Here is a 25,857-nt window from a genome sequence, read left to right as displayed (position 1 = left end):
TTGGAGCCATTGAGGGCTTTAAATGTTTTTGCAAGACTTTTTAGTCAGTGTGAAATGTCATAGGCAGGCACAGCAAACTAAGAGGATGAGTATATGCTCTGACTTTCTTTTCACCAGATACAAATGTGGGCTGCTGTGCTCTAAACTAACTGAAGCTTAAGACACAGTTAGCAGCACATTTCAGGACTCTAAACTGAAAGTTTATATGTATTAGTCAGCATCATGTATGTCAGAATGTTTGTATGTTTTTTCAAATATAATATAGAGCTTTAAATGATAGGACTGCATTAAGGGTTACATTAAGGCCCTTAACTATAGCTTTTAGTTTTACAAAATAACAATCAAGGTTGATGATAATCAACAACTATAACATCAGTACTTTTGTTACATTAGAGGTTGTAAGAAGGTGTTTCTGGTTATTTAAGCTTTTTGTCTTTAACTGTCTTCCATTATGCACAGCTGTGTTACTGAATCTGATAGGTATAATCAGTTTTAAAATGAAATCCAACATGTTTTTGAATTAGATGCCCATGGGGTTATATATGTAGAGAGAACAGCCTAATGGCCTAAAACAGAACCTTGAGGAACATCTTTATGTTTTCAAAAATATCCATTTATACTATTGTAGCAAATTGATAATGGTGTGTCATGTTTCATCAAAACCTGGTAAGCCCTACAAAGTCAAAAATGGACCAGCTCCTTCATACATGAGGTCAATGGTCAAAGCCCAATCCGTACCTCGAGTACCTCGAACCTCAAGTACGGCTCGGCTTGAAATACCTTGCTTCAGGTCTCATGGACGACAAGCATCGAGACTATTTTCTGTCCTGGCTCCAAGATGGTGGAATTAACTCCCACATGCTGTCCAGACAGCAGAGTCCCTTGCAGTCTTCAAACGCAGACTGAAGACCCATCTATTTGCAGAATATTTAAAGGACAACTGACACTGCTTCCTTATTGACTGACTAATTTAATACTTATTGTAGGGCACTGTTTATGTTTTTTAACAAACACTAGCACTTATTGTTTATAGCACTTATTTTTTAAGATAGACCTTATGTATTTTGCACTTCTAGGTATCAGCATTCATCCCTGTATTCTACAGTATTCTAGTTCATTGGTATGTTTAATTCTAACCTACTATACTGTACTTGGATATATTTTATGAGTAAATGACAAAGCACTTTTGTAAGTCGCTCTGGATAAGAGCATCTGCTAAATGCCGTAAATGTAAATGTAAATGTAAATGTAGGGTCTTGGGTTCAAATTTAGGTACTGAGATACTAACTTCCTGATGGCCATTTAGTAAGTAGTTCATGTGCTGGGTGAGTGCAGTCTGTGGTGACTTTTTAGAGTATTCCTTAGACACTTTTATGTAAGATGTCCTGTAAATCTAGGAATTTGCTGGCAATGATAAATTCAGCTGCTCTCATGACTCTCTGGAAGGCTTTATGGTTGCGGAATGAGCACAGCTGACAAACCAGACTTGATGTACCCAATCAAGATGCTCTCTTTCGTGCATTTGTAGAAGTTGAACAGGATGTTGGCGGAGGGGGGAGGGGGGGTAGAAACATCCTAAACCTTCATAGGAAAAAGAGGTGCTGATGAGCAGATTTCACCAGTGTATTTTTTTGAAGGGACCAGATCAGGTCATCGGTGAGGTGCACTCCAAGGTCCTTGATAGTGCTGACCCTTTCCACAGCAGCCTAAATGATGTATAAGGGTGTGTGACTATCCCTTTGCAGCATCTTGTAATCATCTTTGCTGATGATGAGACCAAGGTTGCTTCTGTTGCATCACTGAACTCTATAGGCTCTTTCATCACCATCTGTGATGAGGCCCGGGATGGTAGTGTCATCAGCAAACTTCAAAATGATATTTGAGCTGTGCTGTAATCAGAAATTAGGAGAGCAGTGTTTATCAACATTGAAATATGCATTCCCCAGTGAGACTTCAGTAAAACACAGATACCACTGCCTCTGCGCTTAGATGAGTCTGTTTGTTTGTACTGGAGGTGAAAGGTGAAACCAGACAGTATGAGTTAATTGTTTGGAACTGTAGTGTCCAGTAAAGGCCAAAACACAGCAGTTCCTGATGTCACATTGAAACTTAATCCAAACATTAGGTTCATCCTTTTTGCTAACCAATGACTGGACATTTGTGAGTATATCAGCTACTTGCCTGAATCCATATTAGAATTTACGGATTTAACAAAGGTGAACTGATTAATTACTGTGTGTGTGTGTGTGTGTGTGTGTGTGTGTGTGTGTGTGTGTGTGTGTGAGTGTGTTGGGGGGGGGGGGGGGTTACTCTTGTCTCTAAACTGAACCATGCCAGATTACTGAACATTATGATACCTATGTAAAATCTAGGTTTATTCCACTGGTACCAGTGGCGAAATACTGTACTTTTATTTACAAAACTGGTTATGATGTCAGAGGCAGAAATCAACCACCCTTAGCCCCGGGCTGAAGTTATTTGGGAAGGGGTAGGCAATAGTAGGCCTCTAGCTATCTTCTGTACAGTGTCTATACCATAAATATATTTAAGAATGGGATGCCATTGGTTAGACTAGGTTGAACAGTTGGAGCTAGCTGCAGATGTTAATCATTGGGATAAGTCTGTTAAGCTTAAATGTATGTCCCTATTACTGGTAGGCCATGCTCAAGAGATTTATAATGGTCTCTCAGGGGTAATTATGCTTAATTAAAAGTGGCTTTGTCACAGTGCTTGGAGCCCTGTGATGGTAGGGCCAGGTAGGTAGGAGCTGACATCCTAATAAAACAACCTATGAATTTTGTAATGCTTTGAAACAGTGGCAAAGCCTATTCAAAAGTGGGTGAGCATAATTGATATTTGTTAGCTATAGACCATTTCATAACCCATTTCACAACTGGGTATTTTCATATTAGTATTCATAGTGTGAAAACCAATACTCTGAATTCTGCTAATAGTTTGGCTGTGAAGATGGAGTTGTTGAAAGATCTGCTCAGGTAATTTCTGGAGAAGTAAGTGAAAGACATTGCACTGCATAATGCCAAAATATTGTATTGAGGTTTTGGCTGGGGTTTTAAAAGAACTGTGAAGAAGTAAAAAAGGGTGTGGCACAGGGCTTGCAGGCTAATTCTACCTCATTCAAGGTGTCAAAAAAGTATAGGACAGTGAGAGGTAGTGTCAGTCTATCCTAGTTGTACTTTGAAGTAAGGGGTTCGGGGTGGTTGTTAGGATGTGATTGCTTTTAGTGGTACAAGCGCAGAGGATTAGTCCCCTTATGGGGAGATGCCCTAAACTTAGTGAGTATAAGGGAGCTGTTTCTGCAGATAATGGGGGTAGTATGGGAATTATAGAGCAATTTCAGACAGTTTGCCAATTTGGCAAAAATAATTATTTGAAAATAATTATTGGTAGATGATATCCCATTGCAAGAGGTTTATCTTGGTTTTGATTTTGGAGTATTGGGAATAGAAGGCAGGTAGAGAGCAAAAAGAAGGTAGCTTGTCTTGGTCTATTGACTTTTTAGCAAAACAGTTATGTATTAAGAAGAGCTTAGGCCAATTACGAGCTTAGGCCCGTATCCCTCCAAGTCCACCAAATACTGGACTCCATCACGAACCCACCAGAGGTCCAAGAGATGCTTGACCATGTACGCCGGTGCACCTTCCACCATGCGTGGGCCCTGCGGGTCGGAGGGGCCCACTGAGCACAATATAGGCCTAAGGTGAGACATGTGCAAGGTGGGGTGGACCCGCAATGACGGGGGAAGGGCAAGGCAATAGGAAACAGGGTTTATGCAGCGAAGAACCTTGAACGGCCCTATGTAGCGAGGAGCAAGATTGCGAGGACACCCATGCAGAGGCAGGTCCTTGGCTGATAGCCAAACCTGCTGTCCTGGCTGTCTCTTGTCGGTGTAATGCTTTTGAGCAGCAGCAGTGGATAAGAGAGCCCTGCGTGCCCTTCAACCGGCTAGTCGGCAGTGCCTGACTGTTTGCTCAGCACACTGTACACCCATGTCAGCCTCTTGGTCGGGAAACATAGGTGGAGCATTCCTGAATTGGCACTCGAATGGTGACATGCCTAAAGAGGAGTGCCACAGGGTGTTGTGGGCAAACTCCACCCATAATAGGTACTCAGACCAAGAGGATGGGAAGGGAGAGGCCAGACAATGGAGGGTGCGCTCCAAGTCCTGATTAACTCTCTCGGTCTGGCCGTTGGATTGGGGAGGACAAGATGGCTTCTGCCCTGAACAACTGACCAAAGGCCCCCCAGAACCAGCTAGTGAATAGAGGCAGCCCATGAAGACAGACAACCTGGGTAAATAATAGTTTAGCTGTCTCTTTTGCAGATGGCAGTTTTGGCAGTGCAACGAAGTGGCCGGCCTTGGAGAACCTGTCGACGACCACCAAAATCACAGTGTTGCCCCTTGATAAAATCAAGTGATAGGTGAGACCAAGGGCACAAAGGGGTAGCCAGTGGGTGCAACAGACCAGTGGACCTTGTCCTGGGGTTCTTGCACTGAGCACAGATGCGACGGGAGTTCACAAACGCTCAGATGTCGGGTTCCATGTGTGGTCACCAAAACCACCGACGGAGAAACTCAAGCGTCCATGTGACTCCTGGGTGTGCTGAAAAAGGGGATGCATGTCCCCACTCGAGGACCTGAGCTCTATCCACCTTATGTATATACAGCCATCCCGGCAGGGCTCCACCCAGGTCTGGTTCAGCAAGGAGAGCCTGAGGTACTGCCTTCTCAATCCACCACTGGATTGGTGCTATGATGCAGGCCCTTGGGAGGGTGGTCAGTGCTCGAGGGTGGAGCAGAAGGCAACGAGGATTCCCACTGGCGGGAGAGGGCAACAGGTTTAATGTTCTTAGTGCCTGCCCGGTATGATAAGGTAAAATCAAACCGGGCAAAGAACAGTCCCCATCTGGCCTGACATGGATTAAGTCGCTTGGCCTGCTGTATGTAGGCCAAGTTTTTGTGGTCCGTCCAGACCAGGAAGGGGTGTTTTGCCCCCTCCAGCCAGTGTCTCCACTCCTCGAGCACAAGCTTGACCACCAGTAATTCGCGGTTGCCCACGTCATTAGCTCTGTTCTGCTGGGGACAAACGTTGAGAGAAGGCACAGGGATGCAGTTTTTTGTCCTCTCCAGACCATTGGGACAGAAATGCACCAATGCCCACCTCAGATGCATCCACTTCAATGACAAATGGAAGCTCGGCATCAGGTATCTTAAGAATAGGAGCCTTGATCAGACAGCGTTTCAGTTCTTCAAACGCCTGCTGGGCTTCGGTGGACCAGCAGAACCGACCCGACATCTTCCTGGTCAACACGATCAGTGGGGCTGCAACTGCACTAAAGTTCCTAATGAACCTGTGATAAAAATTCGTGAAGCCCAGGAAGCATTGGACAAGACGCACCGAGGTGGGTCTAGGCCAGTTCTCTACTTACTGCACCTTGGCGGGGTCCATGCACAACTCATTGTGGGAGACGACAAATCCCAAAAGGAGATGGTACGGGCATTGAACACTGACTTCTCCAGCTTGACGAAGAGGTGGTTCTCTAGCAGAAGCTGAAGGACCCGCCTAACATGGGTGACATGTTCGTCTACTGTTTGGCTGTATATTAGGATGACATCTAAGTAGACGAACACGTATCTGTCAACAGCCTCCATTTAGACCTTGTTGATGTACCCTGCGCGCGCCAACCAGGGAAACATATGGCCGGATGAATCCTAGGGCTAAGGCTTCCTGGATATATTCTTCCATTGCCTGACGTTTGGGCCCCGAAAGAGAGAACAAGCAGCCTCTAGGGGGACTGGAGCCCAGGAGGAGGTTTATGACCATGTCTATAAACCATGTCATAAACCATGTCCGGTGGGGGGGGGGGGGGGGGGGGTGCAATAGTTGGGCCTTCTGTCTGCTAAAGGCCTTCCTAAGGTCCCAGTATTCCTGGTGGACTTGAGACAGGTCCAGTCCGTCGGGGTTGCGTCGTGGGTGTGTCCGAGCTGCATTGGCTGGGATCCAGACTCCCCCTACTTGTCAGGCACATGAACAGGGCTAAGGGTGCGCGGTGAAAGCCTCAACTGATCTCTGGTCCCTGTGTTCTGTGCCTCTGCCGTATGCAATTGTCAATATGCAATACCAGATCAATCAGGTTGTCGAGAGAGGTGGGAGTATCACGGTGGACCAGTTCATCTTTAAGCTCCTTGCTGAGGTCCTCATAGAAAGCAGCCATCAGCGCTGTGGGGTTCCATCCACTCTCAGCCACCACAGCGTGGAATTCAATGGTGTAATCAGCCACCACTCTTCTCCCTTGACATATATTAAGGAGATTAATATAGTGAATGGATGGTCGAAAGTCCGCTTAAGGGCAGTGGAACATATGTCAGTTTGGTGCCCCCAGACTGGGGTGGCCCATGCCAGAGCCCACCCAGTCAGAATGGAGATGATGTACATCTCGCTCTATGGGGAACCAAGATGGCTGCTGCTCGAAAGCCAGTGATCATTGAACCCCTACAACTTCCTGCCGCACCCGCATAGCACTCAGGGGCAGGGAGCAACAGCTCTGAATGTAAGGTGGGCAGGATTTCGGCTGGCTCTGCTGCTGCCGCAGCTCCAGCTGTCTCCTGACTAGGAGCAGCTGGAGGCATTGGTGTTCATGTCAGGAGGTCTGTCAGGACCTGTAACTGAGAGGTGATCTGTTGCAGGGTCTGCTCATGTCAACCAGCAATCACCCCCTGATTAGTCAGAGCCACCTTTACCTGTTCCAGATCTAACTGTTCAGCTGGGTCCATGGCTGGGTCTTTCTGTAAAGTGGGCTTGAATCCAGGTCAGCTAGGTGATGACACCAACAGCCTACTGCATGAGCAACCACACTCTAATGATGGTGGGCCCATGTGCAGAACAGTTAGATCTTGGATCAGGTAAAACAAAAGGAAAAACTAAACACCACGCCGAGTGTGGAAAAAGGGAGAACAAAGGACGCCATGGGAAGAATGGCAACTCCGATGCACTGGGGAAAACCAAACTAAAACTTTCCAAACAAAATCAGAAAATGGGGAGAAACTTGAATGGCTAAGGGAAGCCTCAGGAGAGAGACAGACTCGAGAGGGGAAAACTGGAGAGGGGAGTGGACGTGTAAATACACCAACACCGGCGCAGGGAAGAAATGAGTTGTAACACAAGGGCTCACAGACCTCAATACCTGAAGTTACCAGCTAGGAGTATGGCTCAAAACTTTAGTGAATACCCAGCACTGAATGACTAGGTCACTGGGCTTTTATAGATCTAGCCCAGCTGTTGGGCATCAAGCCTGATTAGTAGTGTGGGTGACCTGGTGGTCAGAGGGGGCCTCAGCCTGGTGCCAACCCTTACATTTGCAGAGCATATTTTCAGGTTTTAGTTTTTTCTTTCAGCAAGCTGGTTAACTTTTAAAGTCTTTTTGTGCAGAGAGGCAATTTTGAGAAAATATGTTGAAAGCAATGAATGCTGTTTCAAAATTTGTTTTTTAATATGTAACGGACTTGTCATGTGTAATAATTCCACTGTAAATGTGATTTGTTACTTTATTATATTTTGTTCATTAAGAAGTTGCAGTTTTGTATGAATTATAGCCATTTTGTTAAGGACTTTGCTGAGATAATATCTCCCTTGAACTAGCTTACTGAGAAGAGTAGGAAGTTGCAAAGGTCTGAAGCATGTCAAATGGGAATTTTAGTGGTTAATGGTATCTTTGATATCCACTTGATTTAATGGTGTTATCACAGGGAAATCCAGGGTCAGAGTAGTATCTATGACAGTAGGGACTGACAAAGCATCTACAAAGGAGTTGCTTAGTGTGCTAACAATTACCAAGTACTTTAAATATCACCATTTGGGCAAATAAATTGTGGTGGTTGCATAATTTCCAGGATTTAGAGAGGCAGGAAGCTAGATGTGTGAGAAGCCAACCAATTTTCAATATCATATTGTTGATTGGCCAGGGAAATTCCATGCTAATGCAGATGCCTTGTCCATACTTCCTGGGTATGTCTCTCCTTTCAGGTCATAGTTGTGACGGACGAGGGTTAAGCAGGATGTGGGGACGAGGCACGTCGAACATAAACATACATTTTATTCACACATGAAACATACACGTCTTAACACAGACTACTTAGATCAAACACCGACAACTTTGACGATACGAAACGAGACTTATATACACTCATGACAATTACACACAACAAGGATCAGGTGTACAACACAAGAGGGCGTGGCAATACGAACACATACAGACACGCATGCACAGACACGCACACACACATGTACGCAGACTTGAGGGGGGAGGGGCCGTACCGTGACACATAGAGTACTGGGAAGGCCTTGTCTGTAGGGGAGCTGGTTATCTGAGCAGTCCAAGACAATAGGCAGGTAAGGGACTGTGAAGATAGTTGATCTAGTAAGACTCAAGGTATATTACCATGTGCTCACCTTCAACCTGCCATTGTGTCATAGCCATATGGCATTAGGTATTTTGGGTCCTTTGCAAAAGGTGAGGGACAACTATAAGTATCCTTTGGGGGTCAGTGACTATGTTTCAAAATGGGTAGAGGCATTGTGCTTTCCTAATTATGAAGTTATTACTTTAGTTTAGATCTTGGTGGTAGAATGAGTCTGCCAGATCGGAACTCACTATAGTGAGACTAGTGTTGGAATTTTGAAACTTAGTTGTATAAGGAGGTCAGATCCATAAAACACATTCAGATGGTTTGGTGGAATATTTTAATTGATAATGCCTTGCAATGCTATCCTTGTCTGGAGATGATAACCAGGCTGATTGGGACTCGTTGCTGCTGTATGTGTTGAGGGCATACCATAATAGTGTGCATGCAAGAATGGGGTTTATTCCTTATAAGGCTGTTTTTAGGAGGGAAATCGTGCTATCTGTTGACATAATGCTTAGGTTGGGTAAAGGTGAGAAGTCTGTTAATGAATGTCATTCAGTTGGTTGAAACCTTCTTTACTGTAGTTTCAGCAGTGAAAAGCCTGGAAGTTGGAATCCTGGAAGTTGAGGTTTCATTTTAAAACTTGCAAGCTCAGCATTACAGAACTATTAGAATAGCCACAGCAGTCAATTTGACTATTTGAAATTTGCATGTCAGATTGTCAGTATTATTTTGAAGGAGAGTTGGTGTGGGTTCAGAATAAATTTGGTGAAGAGGAGTGTCCCCTAAACTTCAGAAGCTTTTAATGCCCTTATAGAGTACTGGAGAGCGTGGCCAATTTATTGTATAGAGTGGTGTTAGTACATGGAGGACCTGAAGCAGTGTTTTATTTTAAGTGGCTTAAATCATATTTATCTCCCTGTGTACAACACAAGAGGGCGTGGCAATACGAACACACACAGACACGCATGCACAGACATGCACACGTACATGCATGCAGACTTGAGGGGGGAGGGGCCATACTGTGACAGAGTCCCCCCCTCAAGGGCGCGACTCCCAGTGCGCCAACCTACCGGGCTGCGGCCCCGAGACCCATGCCAAAAGGTGATGTTGAAGGACCAGACAACCCGCCACGGTCCAGTGCAAACAGGGTAGTGGGGGGAAGGACAGGGACCAAGACGATGTCAGACGCAGGGACGCACACACTAACGGGCACGGGCATGGGCACATACACAAAGGGGAACAAAGCGACTGGTACATGTATTTAAATCGAGACCAGGACAGGCACATGAACGACACCACACACATTCAATAGTCCGGGGAGGGGGGAAGGAACTCCAGCCAGTCCCCCAGTCATCGGTTGGGTCAAAGACTGACCTTCCTGGCGGGAAGTGTCTCTCGCCAGCCTAGGTAGCGGCGACTGTCTCGGTCCTGGTACTGGTGTAGCTGCGTTTTTGCCTGTACGAGGCTTCGGCATAGGCGCATACGCTCTAGAGCTCCTTGCCTCAGGCGGGGGAGTGTCCATATTTGACAATAGTGCTTCCCTGCTAGCTGCCCGTGTTCGCCAGCCCGCACCTGGGTGGCGTGCCCTGGGCGGTGCCCTGTGCAAGTTACATCTGGATTTAAAATGTTTCTCACATCATATTTGTAGCTGATTAGAGTGGAGATGTTGGTTAAGGCTAGTGAGTGGACCTGTTGGGTAGCTGGAGACTCCTTTTTTCTGTTTAAATGAAGCTCCAGGAGTGCCATGCAATGGCTGACCCTGTGCTCTGACCCTAGCTTCCAAAACATATGTGGGGAGATGCTGGGACTACATTTTGTTACCTTGTGCTTGTACTGAGCAATGACAAAAAAATGTAATTTAAATAGTTGCCATAACCCTGTTTTTGTTTTCTACTCATCAGTGTTGGTTGCTAGATATAGTCAGCTGAGTCATGCTTATCAAAGAAATAAAACATGAGTAAGCAACTCTTCACGATTCTTGTTGATGTAGCAAACATGTGCACACATCAGCCATCTTACATACTGCTGATTAGCAAACACAAACAAATAATTCTAAACACAAACAGGGAAGAATCATGATCACAGCAAGACCACAAGATTAACATGTGATTTTCATCATCATTATCATCATCATCATCATCATCATCATCATCATCATCATCATCATCATCATCATGTTAAGTGTAGTTGGTTAATGAGAGGTGTCCGGGTTAAATCGAACTGTGTGGTTTTGTTTTTGAGGTATGTAGTCAAGTATGCATTTCATTTACTTAAGAAAAGATTAAAGCAAGAACCTGCTTTATGAGACAAGCAGGAATGGAAAACAGTTTCTTTACAGTCTTGGCAGAACATCACTGGGGAAGATTCTATCTGTCTCATGAGGACTCCCAAAAAAGACAAACAAAATCAGTTGATTCAACATGCACCTGCTAGAGTTCTCACTAGGAGCAAAAGAAGAGAACATATTATGCCCATTCCTTACACTGGCTACCAGTGTACTACAGAGTTTAAGATTTTAAGGTATTATTACTGGTCTATAAATCACTTATGGTGAAGGACCAATGTATCTGTCTGATATGCTGGAGAGTGAGCTGGACTGCACCCTTAGGTCATTAGGAACTAATCAGTTAGTCCTGCTTAAAGTAAAAACTAAGCATGGAAAGATAGCTTTTAGCTACTATGCCATTTCTAAACAGAACCAGCTGTTGAAGGATATTAGAAGAGCTCCAACACTAGATGTCTTTAAATCAAAATTAAAAACATCCATATTTGGCCAGACTTTTGGCTCAGTCCTGTGGCACTGCACTTTTAACTTTTAAGCATCACAATTTTTTATTCCATTTTTTAATTTTTGTGTTATCCTTTCTTGGACTGAGAGAAGACTGGCATCCTCTCAAGGATTGAGACACGACTGTATTGATAGGATTGTTTCAGGGATTGAATCTTAAACTAATGTTGCTTGTTTTTATTTAGTGTTTTAATGCTTTTATTTTTCTTTGTTTGGATTATTTTTTAATTTCTATTCATTTTAATCATATTCTGTTTTTTTCTCCTACATATGTTTCATTGTATTTTTCTATTCTTATATGAAGCATTCTGCTATATAAATAAACTTGCTTTGCCTTGCCTTGCCTTGAATGCGAAAATGGAAGTTGCATTTACTCACCCAGATGTAGAGAATGAAGGCAAATACTGCCCTTATTATAACAAATAAATGGAACATTTTCACAGTGTATCTGCTACACAGTTAACAAAGACTCTTAGTCAACAATGTTTATTGAATTTACCTAGTGCAACAAATGCAACCAAATTTCTCTGCACTGAACTGTGGAATGCATTCAAATATGTAATACATGTCAGCAACCTAGAGGCTACATGTGGCTTCCACAACTTCAAGTCAGACTTTTACCATGAACCCAGGTACTTGATTTACTTTGCTTGTTATGATCTCTTAGGACACTTAAGACACTTAGGATGATGCAATAGGACACTTTTAACGATATTCTTCTTTCTACAGAGTAAACCATGCAGAGGCGTGAATATAACAACTCTTCTACAAGTGGCTAGCGCTGCTTATAAGGAAGTGTTGACACAGCAGAATTAGTCCACTTTATTACCACATTCTCTCCTATCTGCTCATTTTCCTGTCATGGCTACCAGCAGTGTATGAGTCTATACACACGGAAGGGCTCACAAGCATGGCATGCTACTCTCCCTCAGGGTTCAGTTTTAGGCCCTTATTGTGCTCTCTCTTTATATTGGCTTTCATTTTAATACTGATGATCATTTAGGCCAGATTCAGAACCACTGAATCATCAACAAAATTTGACCTTTGTAAATTTGTAAAAGTTGCTCTGGTATATCAAAATATTCATTTGTTGTTACTGTGACTGCACAAACATGTCAATATCACAAAACCTGCTAATAATTTGATAAACATTTTAAAGTCATTAATAAAAGAAATCAAAACAATTTCAGTAATTAGAAACGACATTCAAAATAATGAACATGTAAAAATAAAATAAATAAATTATTCATTATAAGATACAATAACTGAATGCTATGACTACTGAATCAGATAAATCAAATATACAAAAACTAGACACATGCATAAATTGTTTTAAAAATTCCTTTCACCATGGCTTTTGACACAGGAAATCATGTGTCCACTCACTTATATTTCTCATACTTCCGTGTGCAAATGAACAAATGAGATTTACTCTCAGAGAGCTTCCTTCATTTACCACAACACTCATAAGTGAAGTAGTTCCTCTACAGTCTTCATCCTCCTTTTATTATCATGGCTAGCAGTGGAGATGTGATCTACATGATACTGGAAGTGTTGATAGCTGTGGGTTGCTGCGCGGGTAACGCGCTGGTGATCTGGGCCGTGTGGATGTGCGGGGCACTTAAGCATGCCACCTTCTGTTTCATCGTGTCCCTGGCCGTGGCGGACTTCTTGGTGGGGGTCGTGACCGTCCCTGTGTCCATGCTGGTGGACATCCATGTGAAGACCTCCTTCTACAGCTGCCTGTTCATGTGTTGTATGGTGATAGTGCTGCAGGTGGCTTCGGTGGCCTTCCTGCTGGCCATCGCTGTGGACAGATGTCTCCGTGTTTGTATCCCCCTCAGGTGAGTTGTCCTCCATCCTTATATTGGAAGCGGCCATGGCCACTTTTTCATACTGAGAAATATTTCTGCCACAGTACCACAACAGTAAGGCACACAACTTTGATAAGTGACATGACATTCCTTGGTGTTTTTTTGTAATTATTGCAATAAGTAAACCAAAATGACTTAATCCCTTAAAATGTCTCAATCACCAGAGCAAGCAAACCATTTTCTGTTCTCTCCCAGATATAAGTGCACTGTCACTCGAAAACGCTCTTGGATGGTGGTGGCACTATGCTGGATCGTTTCGACTGTGCTTGGTTGTATCCCCATGTTTGGCTGGCACAACTCTTTGGATGGTACAACAAACTCTCTAATGGAGTGCAGTTTCTTAACGGCTATGCCCATGTCATTTTTAGTCAACCTAATTTTCTTTGGAACTTTACTACCTCCTTTGGCTGTCATGATTGGCCTTTATTTTCATATCTTTCTGGTCGCTAAAAAGCAGTTAAGAGCAAATGTAGGTATATCTACTGAGTCCAGCACTTTTTATCAAAAGGAAAGCAAACTGGCTGCCTCACTGGCTCTGGTCTTAGTTCTCTTTGCTGTTTGTTGGCTCCCTCTATACCTTATGCACACTGTAAATTTCTATAGTCCGAAGCCTATAGTGTCTGATAAGATAGTTAACATAGGTGTGCTACTGTCTCATGCTAATTCAGTAGTTAACCCCATAGTATATGCGTTCAAGATCCCAAAGATAAAAAAGGCATATAAGAAGTTGTGGATGAGCCTTTCTTGTGGAAGAAAACAGCAGCAGGCTGAATAGAATAGAGTAATACATTATTATAGCCTATTATAGCTATTCCTATACCTATATTATTGTTACCTAACTGCATATTATTGTTATACAGCCTTTTATAGCTATTCCTATACCTATATTATTGTTACCTAACTGCATATTATTGTTATACAGCCTATTATAGTATTCCTATACCTATATTATTGTTACCTAACTGTATATTATTGTTATACAGCCTATTATAGGTATACCTAACAGACCTGCCATATTTTACAACCTATTAGTTCTTCTGGAACCACTATTATACTATGAAATACCCTGAATCTTTATTTGGTTCTTGCATGAGTGTCCTGGTTTTAATTAAGCATTTAACTAAGTGTTTAATTAAGCATCGATTAAATATACATACATACTTTAAACATGTAAAAAGTGTTCATGCAAATTAATACAACATGAACTGTTATATATGCATTTACAAAATGTTCATACACATTTTCAAGACATCATTTGCCCTTTTTTTTAAGGGTAATTCATCAAAGACAAGGTGTGCCTAATAAACTAGCAAATCTGTATATTATTAATTATATCAAACATAAATTTGTGCTTTGCTATAGTCTTGCTGGTCGTAAGCCTGTGACATTGCAGTGTTATCATCTGCTCGATCAGTAACACTGATTTCTGATTAAGGCATTAATACCTGAACAATATTCTAAAAAATAAATATTCTAATGAATCTTTACCAATGGACAATAATGCCTTATGCTTGACTGAGAAAACCAAATTCACAAATGCACGTGGGACACTATAAAAATTTCCATGCATCAGTAACTACAATTATTATAGTTTTCGGCATTATCATACTATTGTTAAATTATACTCAAATGTTTGAAAATCACAAATAAAATTAAAAAAAATTATACAGGTAGACTAATAGACTTTATTGAGCCTCTCAAAATCAACTACAATTGAAATAAATATGAAATGATCACCAACATCTTTACTGTTCATATTAAATTAATTACATCAGTGTTTGTATATTAACATTAAAAGACCAACACTACCATATGTGCATAAATTAACAAGGAAAAAATGCAACACAATAATGTAAACAAATGTTAATTTTCTAAATAAACTAAGTTCATATGTAGTCATGTGCAGAAAAATTATTTAAGATTGAAATGTTATGATTACTGTTGGGTTTTATACCATACTATAACATTAAAACCTGTAGGTTAACATCCTTCTTTTCAAATGCACTCTTCAATAGATATCTTTAACACTTTTGTTATCCTATTCATATTAGGTATGACTTAGCATTATGTGCTATTTTTAAGCAAATGCACACCATGTATGCTTTTTGTTCACAGTCGGCATTTGTTCAGTTTTTCCTTCTTTGAACTTTTCTGCTTTTCTCAAAGCTTCCCCTGTGTTCCGCTTATTTATTTAGCAATTTATTGATCTTGATGAGGAGACGCAGTTACAGTCTTTTGCCACCAGGGGGCCCCCGAACACCATAGTGATTTCACTGTGTAATGGCAAAGGCACAAAGCTATGAAACAGTCAGCAGTATGAACACGGATCTCTTTATAAACTACCTTAAACTGTCCAAACATTCGTCATGGTTGGAGATGTTGAAGAATTCCCATGTCTATATACAACATATATATTGCTTGGACCTTTGAGTCAATTAAAGTCACTGTGAGATTTTTCCTGTTTATTTGAATTTCATATTGAATTCATCAGCAGACAAAAACAGGACATGCCTAAGATCACAGCTTCTGAAATAAAACAAATTGCCTCTGTCAAACACAAAACACAAACACAACCATGTTATATTAATATTTAATGTTCTTAGCTATTTGACCTAACAGACCTGCCATATTTTACAACCTATTAGTTCTTCTGGAACCACTATTATACTATGAAATACCCTGAATCTTTATTTGGTTCTTGCATGAGTGTCCTGGTTTTAATTAAGCATTTAACTAAGTGTTTAATTAAGCATCGATTAAATATACATACATACTTTAAACATGTAAAAAGTGTTCATGCAAATTAATACAACATGAACTGTTATATATGCATTTACAAAATGTTCATACACATTTTCAAGACATCATTTGCCCTTTTTTTTAAGGGTAATTCATCAAAGACAAGGTGTGCCTAATAAACTAGCAAATCTGTATATTATTAATTATATCAAACATAAATTTGTGCTTTGCTATAGTCTTGCTGGTCGTAAGCCTGTGACATTGCAGTGTTATCATCTGCTCGATCAGTAACACTGATTTCTGATTAAGGCATTAATACCTGAACAATATTCTAAAAAATAAATATTCTAATGAATCTTTACCAATGGACAATAATGCCTTATGCTTGACTGAGAAAACCAAATTCACAAATGCACGTGGGACACTATAAAAATTTCCATGCATCAGTAACTACAATTATTATAGTTTTCGGCATTATCATACTATTGTTAAATTATACTCAAATGTTTGAAAATCACAAATAAAATTAAAAAAAATTATACAGGTAGACTAATAGACTTTTTATTGAGCCTCTCAAAATCAACTACAATTGAAATAAATATGAAATGATCAGCAACATCTTTACTGTTCATATTAAATTAATTACATCAGTGTTTGTATATTAACATTAAAAGACCAACACTACCATATGTGCATAAATTAACAAGGAAAAAATGCAACACAATAATGTAAACAAATGTTAATTTTCTAAATAAACTAAGTTCATATGTAGTCATGTGCAGAAAAATTATTTAAGATTGAAATGTTATGATTACTGTTGGGTTTTATACCATACTATAACATTAAAACCTGTAGGTTAACATCCTTCTTTTCAAATGCACTCTTCAATAGATATCTTTAACACTTTTGTTATCCTATTCATATTAGGTATGACTTAGCATTATGTGCTATTTTTAAGCAAATGCACACCATGTATGCTTTTTGTTCACAGTCGGCATTTGTTCAGTTTTTCCTTCTTTGAACTTTTCTGCTTTTCTCAAAGCTTCCCCTGTGTTCCGCTTATTTATTTAGCAATTTATTGATCTTGATGAGGAGACGCAGTTACAGTCTTTTGCCACCAGGGGGCCCCCGAACACCATAGTGATTTCACTGTGTAATGGCAAAGGCACAAAGCTATGAAACAGTCAGCAGTATGAACACGGATCTCTTTATAAACTACCTTAAACTGTCCAAACATTCGTCATGGTTGGAGATGTTGAAGAATTCCCATGTCTATATACAACATATATATTGCTTGGACCTTTGAGTCAATTAAAGTCACTGTGAGATTTTTCCTGTTTATTTGAATTTCATATTGAATTCATCAGCAGACAAAAACAGGACATGCCTAAGATCACAGCTTCTGAAATAAAACAAATTGCCTCTGTCAAACACAAAACACAAACACAACCATGTTATATTAATATTTAATGTTCTTAGCTATTTGACAGAAACTCTTGTTCTTTCTCTACGTTATTGTGTCACACAAGGAAGGCAATAGACTGTATAGTTATCACCTCAATAGGATGTGATTCCTCCCACAAACTATACAACCTACTACCTCACCCTGTGGAAACACTGTTCCAGATGGAGAGATCTCCAGCTATTTCACTGCATTGTAGCCTAAAACACACTGTTCATATTGAACAAACATGTGACAAGGCAACTAACTGTCAGAATAACAAATCACCCAACTGCATTTTAAATCAAATCTCCAGGTGTGGGTGTTTGATAGGAGTCCATGTTGGGTCAGCATGATGTCCAGTCACACATGAGTAGATAGTTGATCAGACTGTCTCCTTAGGAAAGACAGTAGATTGTATAGTTATCTCAGAGGGAGGACTAATACCCCACAACTATTCAATCTACTACCTCAGCCTCAAGGACAGTATCTAATGCACCAAGGCTGTATTCTCACATTAAGAATCTGGTAAAGGTAAAAGGAGAGAAGGTCAACTTGTTAATTATATGACAATTATTTTGTTCAACATATTTGCTTGCAGGTGTTATAAATTGTGGCGTTTAAACATTGAAAACAGTAACTTTAGAACTTTGTCGTCATAACTGATAAGCCTTCCCTATAAATACTACATGGATTAATAGACTGCTGCAACTTATAGGGTTTTATTACTATTTTAAGAAATTGAGTTAAACTGCAAACATGAAGATAAGAGAAAGGGAAATGTGACTTAGGTTGGTTAAGGTGAGAAAATACACATAGCAATCTTTGGCCTAATGGCAGGTCATGTCCGCACCCATACTTCCAAATGTGGATTCTTGGGAAGGCGTCTGGTAGCAGTTTTACAGGGAATTACCTTGAGGGAGCAATTTCCTCTCTGATCTTTTGGCTTGGTTAAAACATAGGTTCAAACCAGGCACTCCTGGCTTAAAGCTCATTCATACTCGCTTCAAAATGTGACAGTGCTTAAGACATCAGTTTTTGGTTCACAGCATTAATTTCAATTCCCAAAATCAGTCACAGGTAATGCAAAGACTTGAATGTGATGTATAACTGCACCCAGCTTGTTTGTGCTTTTGGGTTGTTTTTGTTTGTTTGGTTGGCTGGTTGATTCATTTTTTGTTTGTTTAACAAAAAAAAAAGACAAAACAATTGATGGTCATAACGTAATCGCAATAGGAAGTGTTCTAATATGTGCGAGCCGTATGCACAGCTCACTGGCATCCAGTGTGGTTGGCGTATATTAGAGGTAATCAGCGCCAGGAAATAGTGCCCGTTTTTTGCAAAAACTTGGCTCTTTGCATCGCAGAGAAGCCTGTGTAAGCTTGCTGTTTAACAAGCAGAGGAAAATAGTTGAATTTAAACACGGTTTGCTCGGCTGCCCCAAGCCCCTCAAGCCTCAACAGAGTGGTTTGTATAGACAGTTAGCAATGCATGGATATGGAAAGAAAAGGACCCAAACAAAATGGCCTCCCTCCTGCCATTTTAGGTAACAGGGATTGACTCTTGCATGTAAAATACATCTGTGAGAGGAGAGAACTCGCAAGCCCACTCAAGTGTCTGTACAATCCATTTTAAAGATCTGAAAGAAAACATTATACAGTATGGAAAAATATATGCTCTGTAATAAGTTAATCATGCCCAAACTAATATTACAATAGCCTACACAGATTTGTCGTTACCATAACTGAAATGAAAATGCTAAATTAAATGTACATTTCTGTGTATAGTTTTGTAATGGGATCCACTCATGACTGAAATCACAAACATTGATGGGATCTCGCAAATGGCAGATCTGAAAATTCACTGATAATTACTTAAAACAAAAACCAGACATCATTGTGTTAGCTATGTCTGCTGTGGCAGCTGAAGCAGATGCACAATGCCTGGCCCTGGCATGAAGCCGTGCCTGAGAGGCTAGCACAGAGGGGTCACGAGGGCAGGCCAAACAATCGACTGCCATGCAAGGGAGGGGGGTGGGGGCAATTGCCCTGTTGCTTTGCATAAATTAGCATGTGAACCAGAGACGGTGAAAAGCACCATGGTAGCTCATTAACATTCAGAATTCCTCTTTGGTCTAATTAATGGCGACAGTGATTGAAATGTTTTGGCATGGCAGTAGGCCGAGAAGAAGGCAGCCTTCACTCCATGAGACAGAAAGGACAGGGGAAACAGAAGTCTCTTAATTGAGACGTTGATTCAACGTTGAATCAATTACATGGCGAATAGTATCAGATCTGTAACAGGCTAAGATGCAAAGATCAAAATCAGTCCATATTGGAAATTGATTGAACTTTCCTGATAAAGAAAATGGCTAACAAAGCTGGGACAAGGAGCAGTCCTGAAATAACTACGGACTAGCAGAAAGACTGAATAGTTGAGAAAATGGTATTTTCTACATAAGCATTCACTGTTTCATACAGAGTATGTACAAAGGATATTTTAGCAGTTTTAGGTCTTTATGCAATTATGTGCAAGTTAACTTCTCATGTACACATCATTTAAAGTTGTAGCACAAATATAACTTTGAGGATCTTGGCATGATCTAACAGTATTATAATTTTTAAGCAGTAACCATCTTTTGTAAACTATGCTAAAAGGACTTTCTCCAATTTTTTATTTTTTGTTTGAAAATAAATATTTGTTGTTGAATCCTAATATGGTCCATGTCTTGCTGAAGTTTATGGGCCAATTCACACAGTAATGCCTGTGTATAAGTATTGGGCTTCATGATAGACAATATATGGTAAATACAATATGCCTCACTACTCAAACAATATGAGAGCATGATCTGACATACCCTCATTTCCTTGGAACTGATACCATATTGTACTTATATCATGTCCTTGGTCCCTGGTATTTTGTATGTAACATATTAGGTTACAATTGAAGAAAAACACTCAAAAAATAAAATAAAATAAAAAACTTGGGAGTATTTTAATTAAAAAACTACAACTGCTTAAGTGTTTTACTAAGAGATTGTTTCATTCAAACCATTTCAATTATTTCGTTTTTTCCCAGCACTGTTTTAGAGACTTTTGGAACAGTTTGTCGACTCTGTTCTATCCAAGCATTTCAAGTGACCTTGATTAGGGAAATAACAAGTGATAAGCAGTTATTTTCAAGAGGGCTTTTATAGCAGCACTGACAGAGACTACCTTCAAGGCACTAAAATCTTTATTAGTTCTTTCTTATCAGTGACCAAGAGCAGTGAAAAAGCCCTGCCCCCTGCCCCCCACCCCCACCCCCACCTTTTTTTGCACTGACAACATGATAACCTCTTCTGCTCATATTCAGTAAACAAATCAAGTGCCTCTCCCTTTGAACTCCCGACACCTCGGTAGGTCGATTAACCAACAGATAGCATGGTAAAGTAACAAGTTCTTACTTTTTTGTGACAGACACTTTCGGAACGTTAAACAAGGTAAATATGGATGCTGCCGAATACTCTTAGAGTAGTGCCTAATTATTTTTTAAAAAGGCATTAACCTACCTGCTTAGATTTTAGCACGATCTTGTGTAACACAAAAAAATGCGTTAACCAGACTTAACCGCATTTTCATGTTCTTCGGTGCTGTTGATTTCCAGGTCAGATTCTACTATTTTTTCCACAGTTCACGTAATCGACAGGATAACATTAGCCTGTTGCTGGCTAAAAGGTTTCGGGCTAAATTTTAGAGTCATTCTGTCATTCTGGAGAACTGGGGGGAAAACGCCCTGCAAACAGAACTAGCGTCCCTAAACAGGAAGTCTGCCTGCCGTTGACCTGGTTTGACTCTGTCCCGTGTACTTGGACGTCTCTCCAAGTTCACCTCTTATCACCCCGATAGCGGCAAAGTAAACCAGCTTTTAATACTGATTTCTCCCTTTGCTGTCAAAAGACAGCCCCGATCTTGTATTTGATGTTAAGTGCAGATCGTAGGGCAAACTCACTGATACACTAAACCTCATATTTTCCCCTGTCCATGGACTTGTCTTTGTAACATTATCATTATGTTGTGTCCATGTAGTTACATGTCTAATGCTGTTCAGAATGGCATTTGTCGATTAACGCAATGATATCAGTCTTGTAATCACACTCTATAGCTGAAATTTGCTTCCAGATAAAGGAAGTGACTTGGTTCCTGGTTACTACACCGATATGGTGGGGGTGGGGGGGTAGCAGGAAGTAGAGATGGCGGGCCACAAAGAAAATATCTTCAAGTAACATGGCGAGTTCATCTGAGGATAGAAAACGAGGGGAGGAGAAAGTATTCTGCTTCCCCGTCCTTCATCACTCCTGCTATATTCTTTTTTAAAGAACATTTTAGCGCACTTTGTGATCGTAGCATTTTAGCTGTAACATTATTATGGTTGGAAAGTGAAAACGGACCTTTTTAAAACTATTAAAAAACAAAATGAAGTAAGTATGACTTTTATCAGCTGTACAGAACATTGCAACCAGGAAGCAGGCAAATACGTGCTCAGGCGCAATATATGCACCAAAACAATTCAAATATGCACTGTCCAAATTGTTTTTTCGGAGCCTAAAGCGCAAATCAAATCAAAAGCCATATTGTCTATTTTTTATGTATATGCTTCAAATTACTGAATCGGGGGGGGGGAGTGATCATACATGCTGAATGAGATTAACTACTCTTTGAGGACCTTATAACCATGAAATGTTTGAGACATCCTGCTACAATTGTCATAGCTGTGTTTTCCCTGTGGACTAAATAAGCCTTTTTTAATCCTTATTTTTTACCCCGTCATTTTCATCCTTTCAATGGTATTTTTCCTTTTTTCATGGTTCGTAACAATGTCATCAGTAGTGTAATTTTCCCACTACATCTAACACGGCTATAGCATGCAAGGATAATTTCTCCCTTTACAAATTCAGACCTGCAATACCAGTTAAGTGTCAGTTGCAGAATGAAGAACGACTTTACTACTCTCAGGGCCAAGACAAAGACACTATATTATCTTTACCTTTATCCCGCAGTCCAGCAGTATGCACTAGGTTGAAAGCCGATGTTCATTTGTTTTTGTTCATTTATTTTACCACTACCAGTCAAATTAAAAAGATGACAGTGTTGCTCTAGAGTAAACTACATTAATTCCTCTTTCATTTGAGGAGTATTTTGTTGACCAGAGTGGCACAAACAGGTTGTCGTATAAAACGGTTTAACCTAGTGGGCTACAACCGTCCTCAAGGGAAAGCCCCGAGCTTTGCCTTGTGTACGTGAACACAAACACAAACAAAATCAAGCAAAATCACTGCTGGCATTACAAGGTGCAGTGTTCTATCTTCTGATATACAATTTGACTTTTTCTTAAACTCGACCTCTTTTGCAAAAAGTGAAGCGCAATTTTAAATTGGACCATAATGGCGGAGACATTTGCATGGCGACAGAGGCAGACACGTGTGCAAGAGGAAAATGAGGATGATGAAAATCAAGAACAACCAAAAAAAAAAAAAACGAAGAATAAGAAGCACTCTAGAAAAAGCAGAAAGCTGGACGTCAGGCAAACGGCGCAGGCGGTGACGGCGTTGTCCGAACAGAGGAGAATGTGGGAAATACCTGGGTGAGAGGTCCACGGAGGGAGCGCGGCGCCCTCAGCCGAGGGGGAGGCGGGGGCGGCGGCAGTCGCATGGACAGGCAAGGAAGGGAGAGGGAGAGGAGAGGCTCCACGTCTCAATCGTTGGCTGGTGGGGTGAGGCGAAGGAAAAAGCAGGCAGAGAGAGAGAGAGAGGGAGAGGCGTGATGGCGAACCACCCTGTTCATGCAGGGGCTGGGGCCTGGGCCCCAGCCAGTGGCGAGGCCCCTCAGCCATGCCCTCCTCTCTCCCTGCCCACTTCATCCACGCTGCCAAAAGCGGGCGGGAGAGTGGGCAAGCGTGAGGTCACAGCTGCGCGAGAAGGGAAGAGAAAACGGGCAGGGCCAGGCTCTCTTGGAGCGCACCCGAAGTTGTGGTCGCCGCAAAAGTCTTCGGGCTGAGTTGTTGTCACCCCTATTTTATCTCCTTCCTGAATTGCCCCAAAGTCCTTGCCCAAAATGGTACACGGTGCTGCCTGGCGGGGCTATGAGACACAGGGAGAATAGATTCCTTCCAAAAGCAGCACGTCAAGCAACCACTAACACTTTGGCTAAGCAAAAGCAAGAAAGAGGAGAGAGAAAAGGAGCAAGCGATTGTTGTGCAAACAAACCATGGAGAAAATCAGATAGATGTACTTACACAGTCTTTGGCATCTCTTCTAGGAGTCAGGCTAGATTCATTAAACAATGCCATGGAATTAAGACACATCTTAGAATAAAGAACTGGGCTTCTCCCAGAGAGGGAGGGAGTGCATTGAAGTCTTTTGTCAGCATTTGGCATCCATCCCAGGTAGTACATGCCTCTCCGTTCCCCTTCTACAGAAGTCATTGCATCGTCTTTAGCTGCCCTTGTGCTGCCTGTACCTTCTGTGCAGATTTCCCCTTATTTTCACCCTCCTTAAAACACAAGGGTAAATTTTTTTTCTGGTCAGCGACCACACTACCACAGAGACTCTGGCAAGGGTGAAAGTTTTCTTCTTCACTCGCAAAGAAAAAAAGAAAAAAACCTTCAGAAACTTAAGGAAAGTTATGTAACAATCCATCCATGTCACTTTTTCAACCCAGTGCGGCAGGTGAAAGAAAATGCGCAAATTCATGGTCCAAAAGAGAACCTTGGTTTTCCTCACTGTCATATCACATCTATTTTTCTGTCATTCCTCCTGCCTCTGTGTGGCTGCAGCAACTGTGAGCTGAGCTGTGAGACAGTTAAAACTGAGGATTAAATTAAACACCCAAAGAGAAAAAAATGACAAAAAAAAGCCAGTGACTTGTAGGAGTTGTTGGTGGCGGTGCTATGATGAATCCTGTTCTGCTGTAGATAGAAAAGGGGCTTAGAATCCAGGCAGCCAGCTGGCCAACAGAGAGGAAAGTCACAGAAATAGTCCAGTGTCGCTCTGCCAAAAAGTGTGCTTCGCCCTCCTCCCAGGGCAAAGACGGCAAAAGGCAGTGAGAAAGAGAGGCGAGTAAGAGAAAGAGAAAGGCAGAGTCTCACGGACAAGTTCTGCAGTCGTCTCTTCTCATCCTTTTCTCAGGCATTGTCCAGGGCAGCTCACGCTGTGATGTCATGGCCCCCTTTTTTCTCTTTTGTTGTTTGTTCATTTATTTCTCTCTCGCCACTGTACTCCTCAGCTCCTCCTCTCTTCAGCCTACACACATACTCATCCAATACCAATACCCCCCCGACATACCCCCCCCCCCAACAAAAAAGAAAAAAGCTGACAGTAGTCCACTCTGACAGTCTGTAAAGGTGGTAAAAAAAAATAACAGTGGACAACAGAAGCAGCAGCAGGATGAGGGAGAGGGAAACAGAGAGAGAGAGAGAGAAGCTGCCTTCACAAATCTTTCTCTGTGTCTGTGCCTTCCTGCCTCTCGCGAGCAGGGAGCTTGTAAAACTTTCAGCTGCAGCAGCTTAAGGCCAGCCTCCGCTGGCAGCAGTTCAAGAAGAGAGCTGGCTGTTTCTAAGGCGCCCGAGGATCGTCTGAGAGGGGGAGAGCCAGGGGGCGGGGGCACAGAGGTGCTCATGGACAGACTTCGGTGTCCGTGAGGTGACAGACTGGTCAGAAAGCTGAATGGGGGGTGGAGCTGGGGGCTATGCGTGCCAGCTACGGCTGGTCTGGGGGTCACATAGGGTCCATGAACTAGAGAGGAGAACAGAGAAGTAAGAGCTATCTGACACATGGTCCTTCCCTTGGCACAGGCTAGTTGTGCTAGTACCAAGCTGTCTCATAGTTACAGTGCGAGGTTCGAAAGTTTGAAAGATACCCTGAAGGTTTGGTATCAGAATATTTGCTTTGCATGTAATACTGCACACTGTTACACATCACTGAATTTGCATGCAACCTATATTTGTCTTCATTTATTTTTGTGTGATTCTATACTTTAAATTGTTTTTTAAAACGTGTGCAATTCAAAGACAAGCAAGTAAATACAGTACAGTTATATTATCTGCTGAAACGCTATCTGACTATCAACTGCTTGCTGCAGGTTAGGCCACCTGCTGCTTGTTTGCACAGCCAGGTGGCTGACAGGTGTCACTTAGGACACCGTACTACTGCCATCCTAGGGAGCATTGCTCCCCCCCAAAACACACAGCCCTCACCCCCATCCCACTCAAACACCACACCCTTCACCCCTCACCCACATACCTCCACAGCCACATACATAGGCACACTTATTCCCTCAGCTGCTGAGTATGGCACAGATGTCATACCACTTCTGAGAAAGCCCAAAGCCTAACACACCCCCTTCTCCTTTCCCCTGACACACGCACATGCACACAACCCCCTCCCCCACTTCCCCTGAGTCACACAAGCACACACACACACACATACAGTTTGCAGCATATAGAAAGGTTGCTGCTTAGGTGATGTTTATCTTATGGTGAGTGAAAGAGAGCATTTGACTCATTCCAGGAGTGCCTTTCTAGTCAAACGAGACTCTCCCATATCAAACACACT

The 25,857-nt window shown here is 41.7% G+C and overlaps 1 protein-coding gene and 1 long non-coding RNA gene across 2 annotated transcripts; one reads left to right on the top strand and one right to left on the bottom strand.

Moving 5' to 3' along the window:
- The first annotated feature begins 12,646 nt into the window (after window positions 1-12,646).
- On the top strand, window positions 12,647-15,433 carry LOC113571607 (adenosine receptor A1-like). The gene is made up of 2 exons (XM_027000644.2): window positions 12,647-13,057; window positions 13,283-15,433. The coding sequence occupies exons 1-2, from the start codon at window positions 12,726-12,728 to the stop codon at window positions 13,860-13,862; spliced, it is 912 nt and encodes a 303-aa protein (XP_026856445.1). The 5' UTR covers window positions 12,647-12,725; the 3' UTR covers window positions 13,863-15,433.
- Window positions 15,434-17,149: 1,716 nt separating this feature from the next.
- Window positions 17,150-24,522, bottom strand: LOC113571608. The gene is made up of 3 exons (XR_004775796.1): window positions 23,541-24,522; window positions 22,886-23,385; window positions 17,150-17,792 (listed from the first exon to the last, which is right to left on the bottom strand). It is a non-coding gene; the product is annotated as an uncharacterized LOC113571608 (long non-coding RNA).
- Between the last annotated feature and the right edge of the window lie 1,335 nt (window positions 24,523-25,857).

This window comes from Electrophorus electricus, chromosome 3, assembly GCF_013358815.1.
Source record: "Electrophorus electricus isolate fEleEle1 chromosome 3, fEleEle1.pri, whole genome shotgun sequence".
Lineage (NCBI taxonomy): Eukaryota > Metazoa > Chordata > Actinopteri > Gymnotiformes > Gymnotidae > Electrophorus > Electrophorus electricus.
The sequence above is the reverse complement of the archived record's forward strand: the minus strand, read 5'-3'. Positions and strand labels throughout refer to the sequence as shown.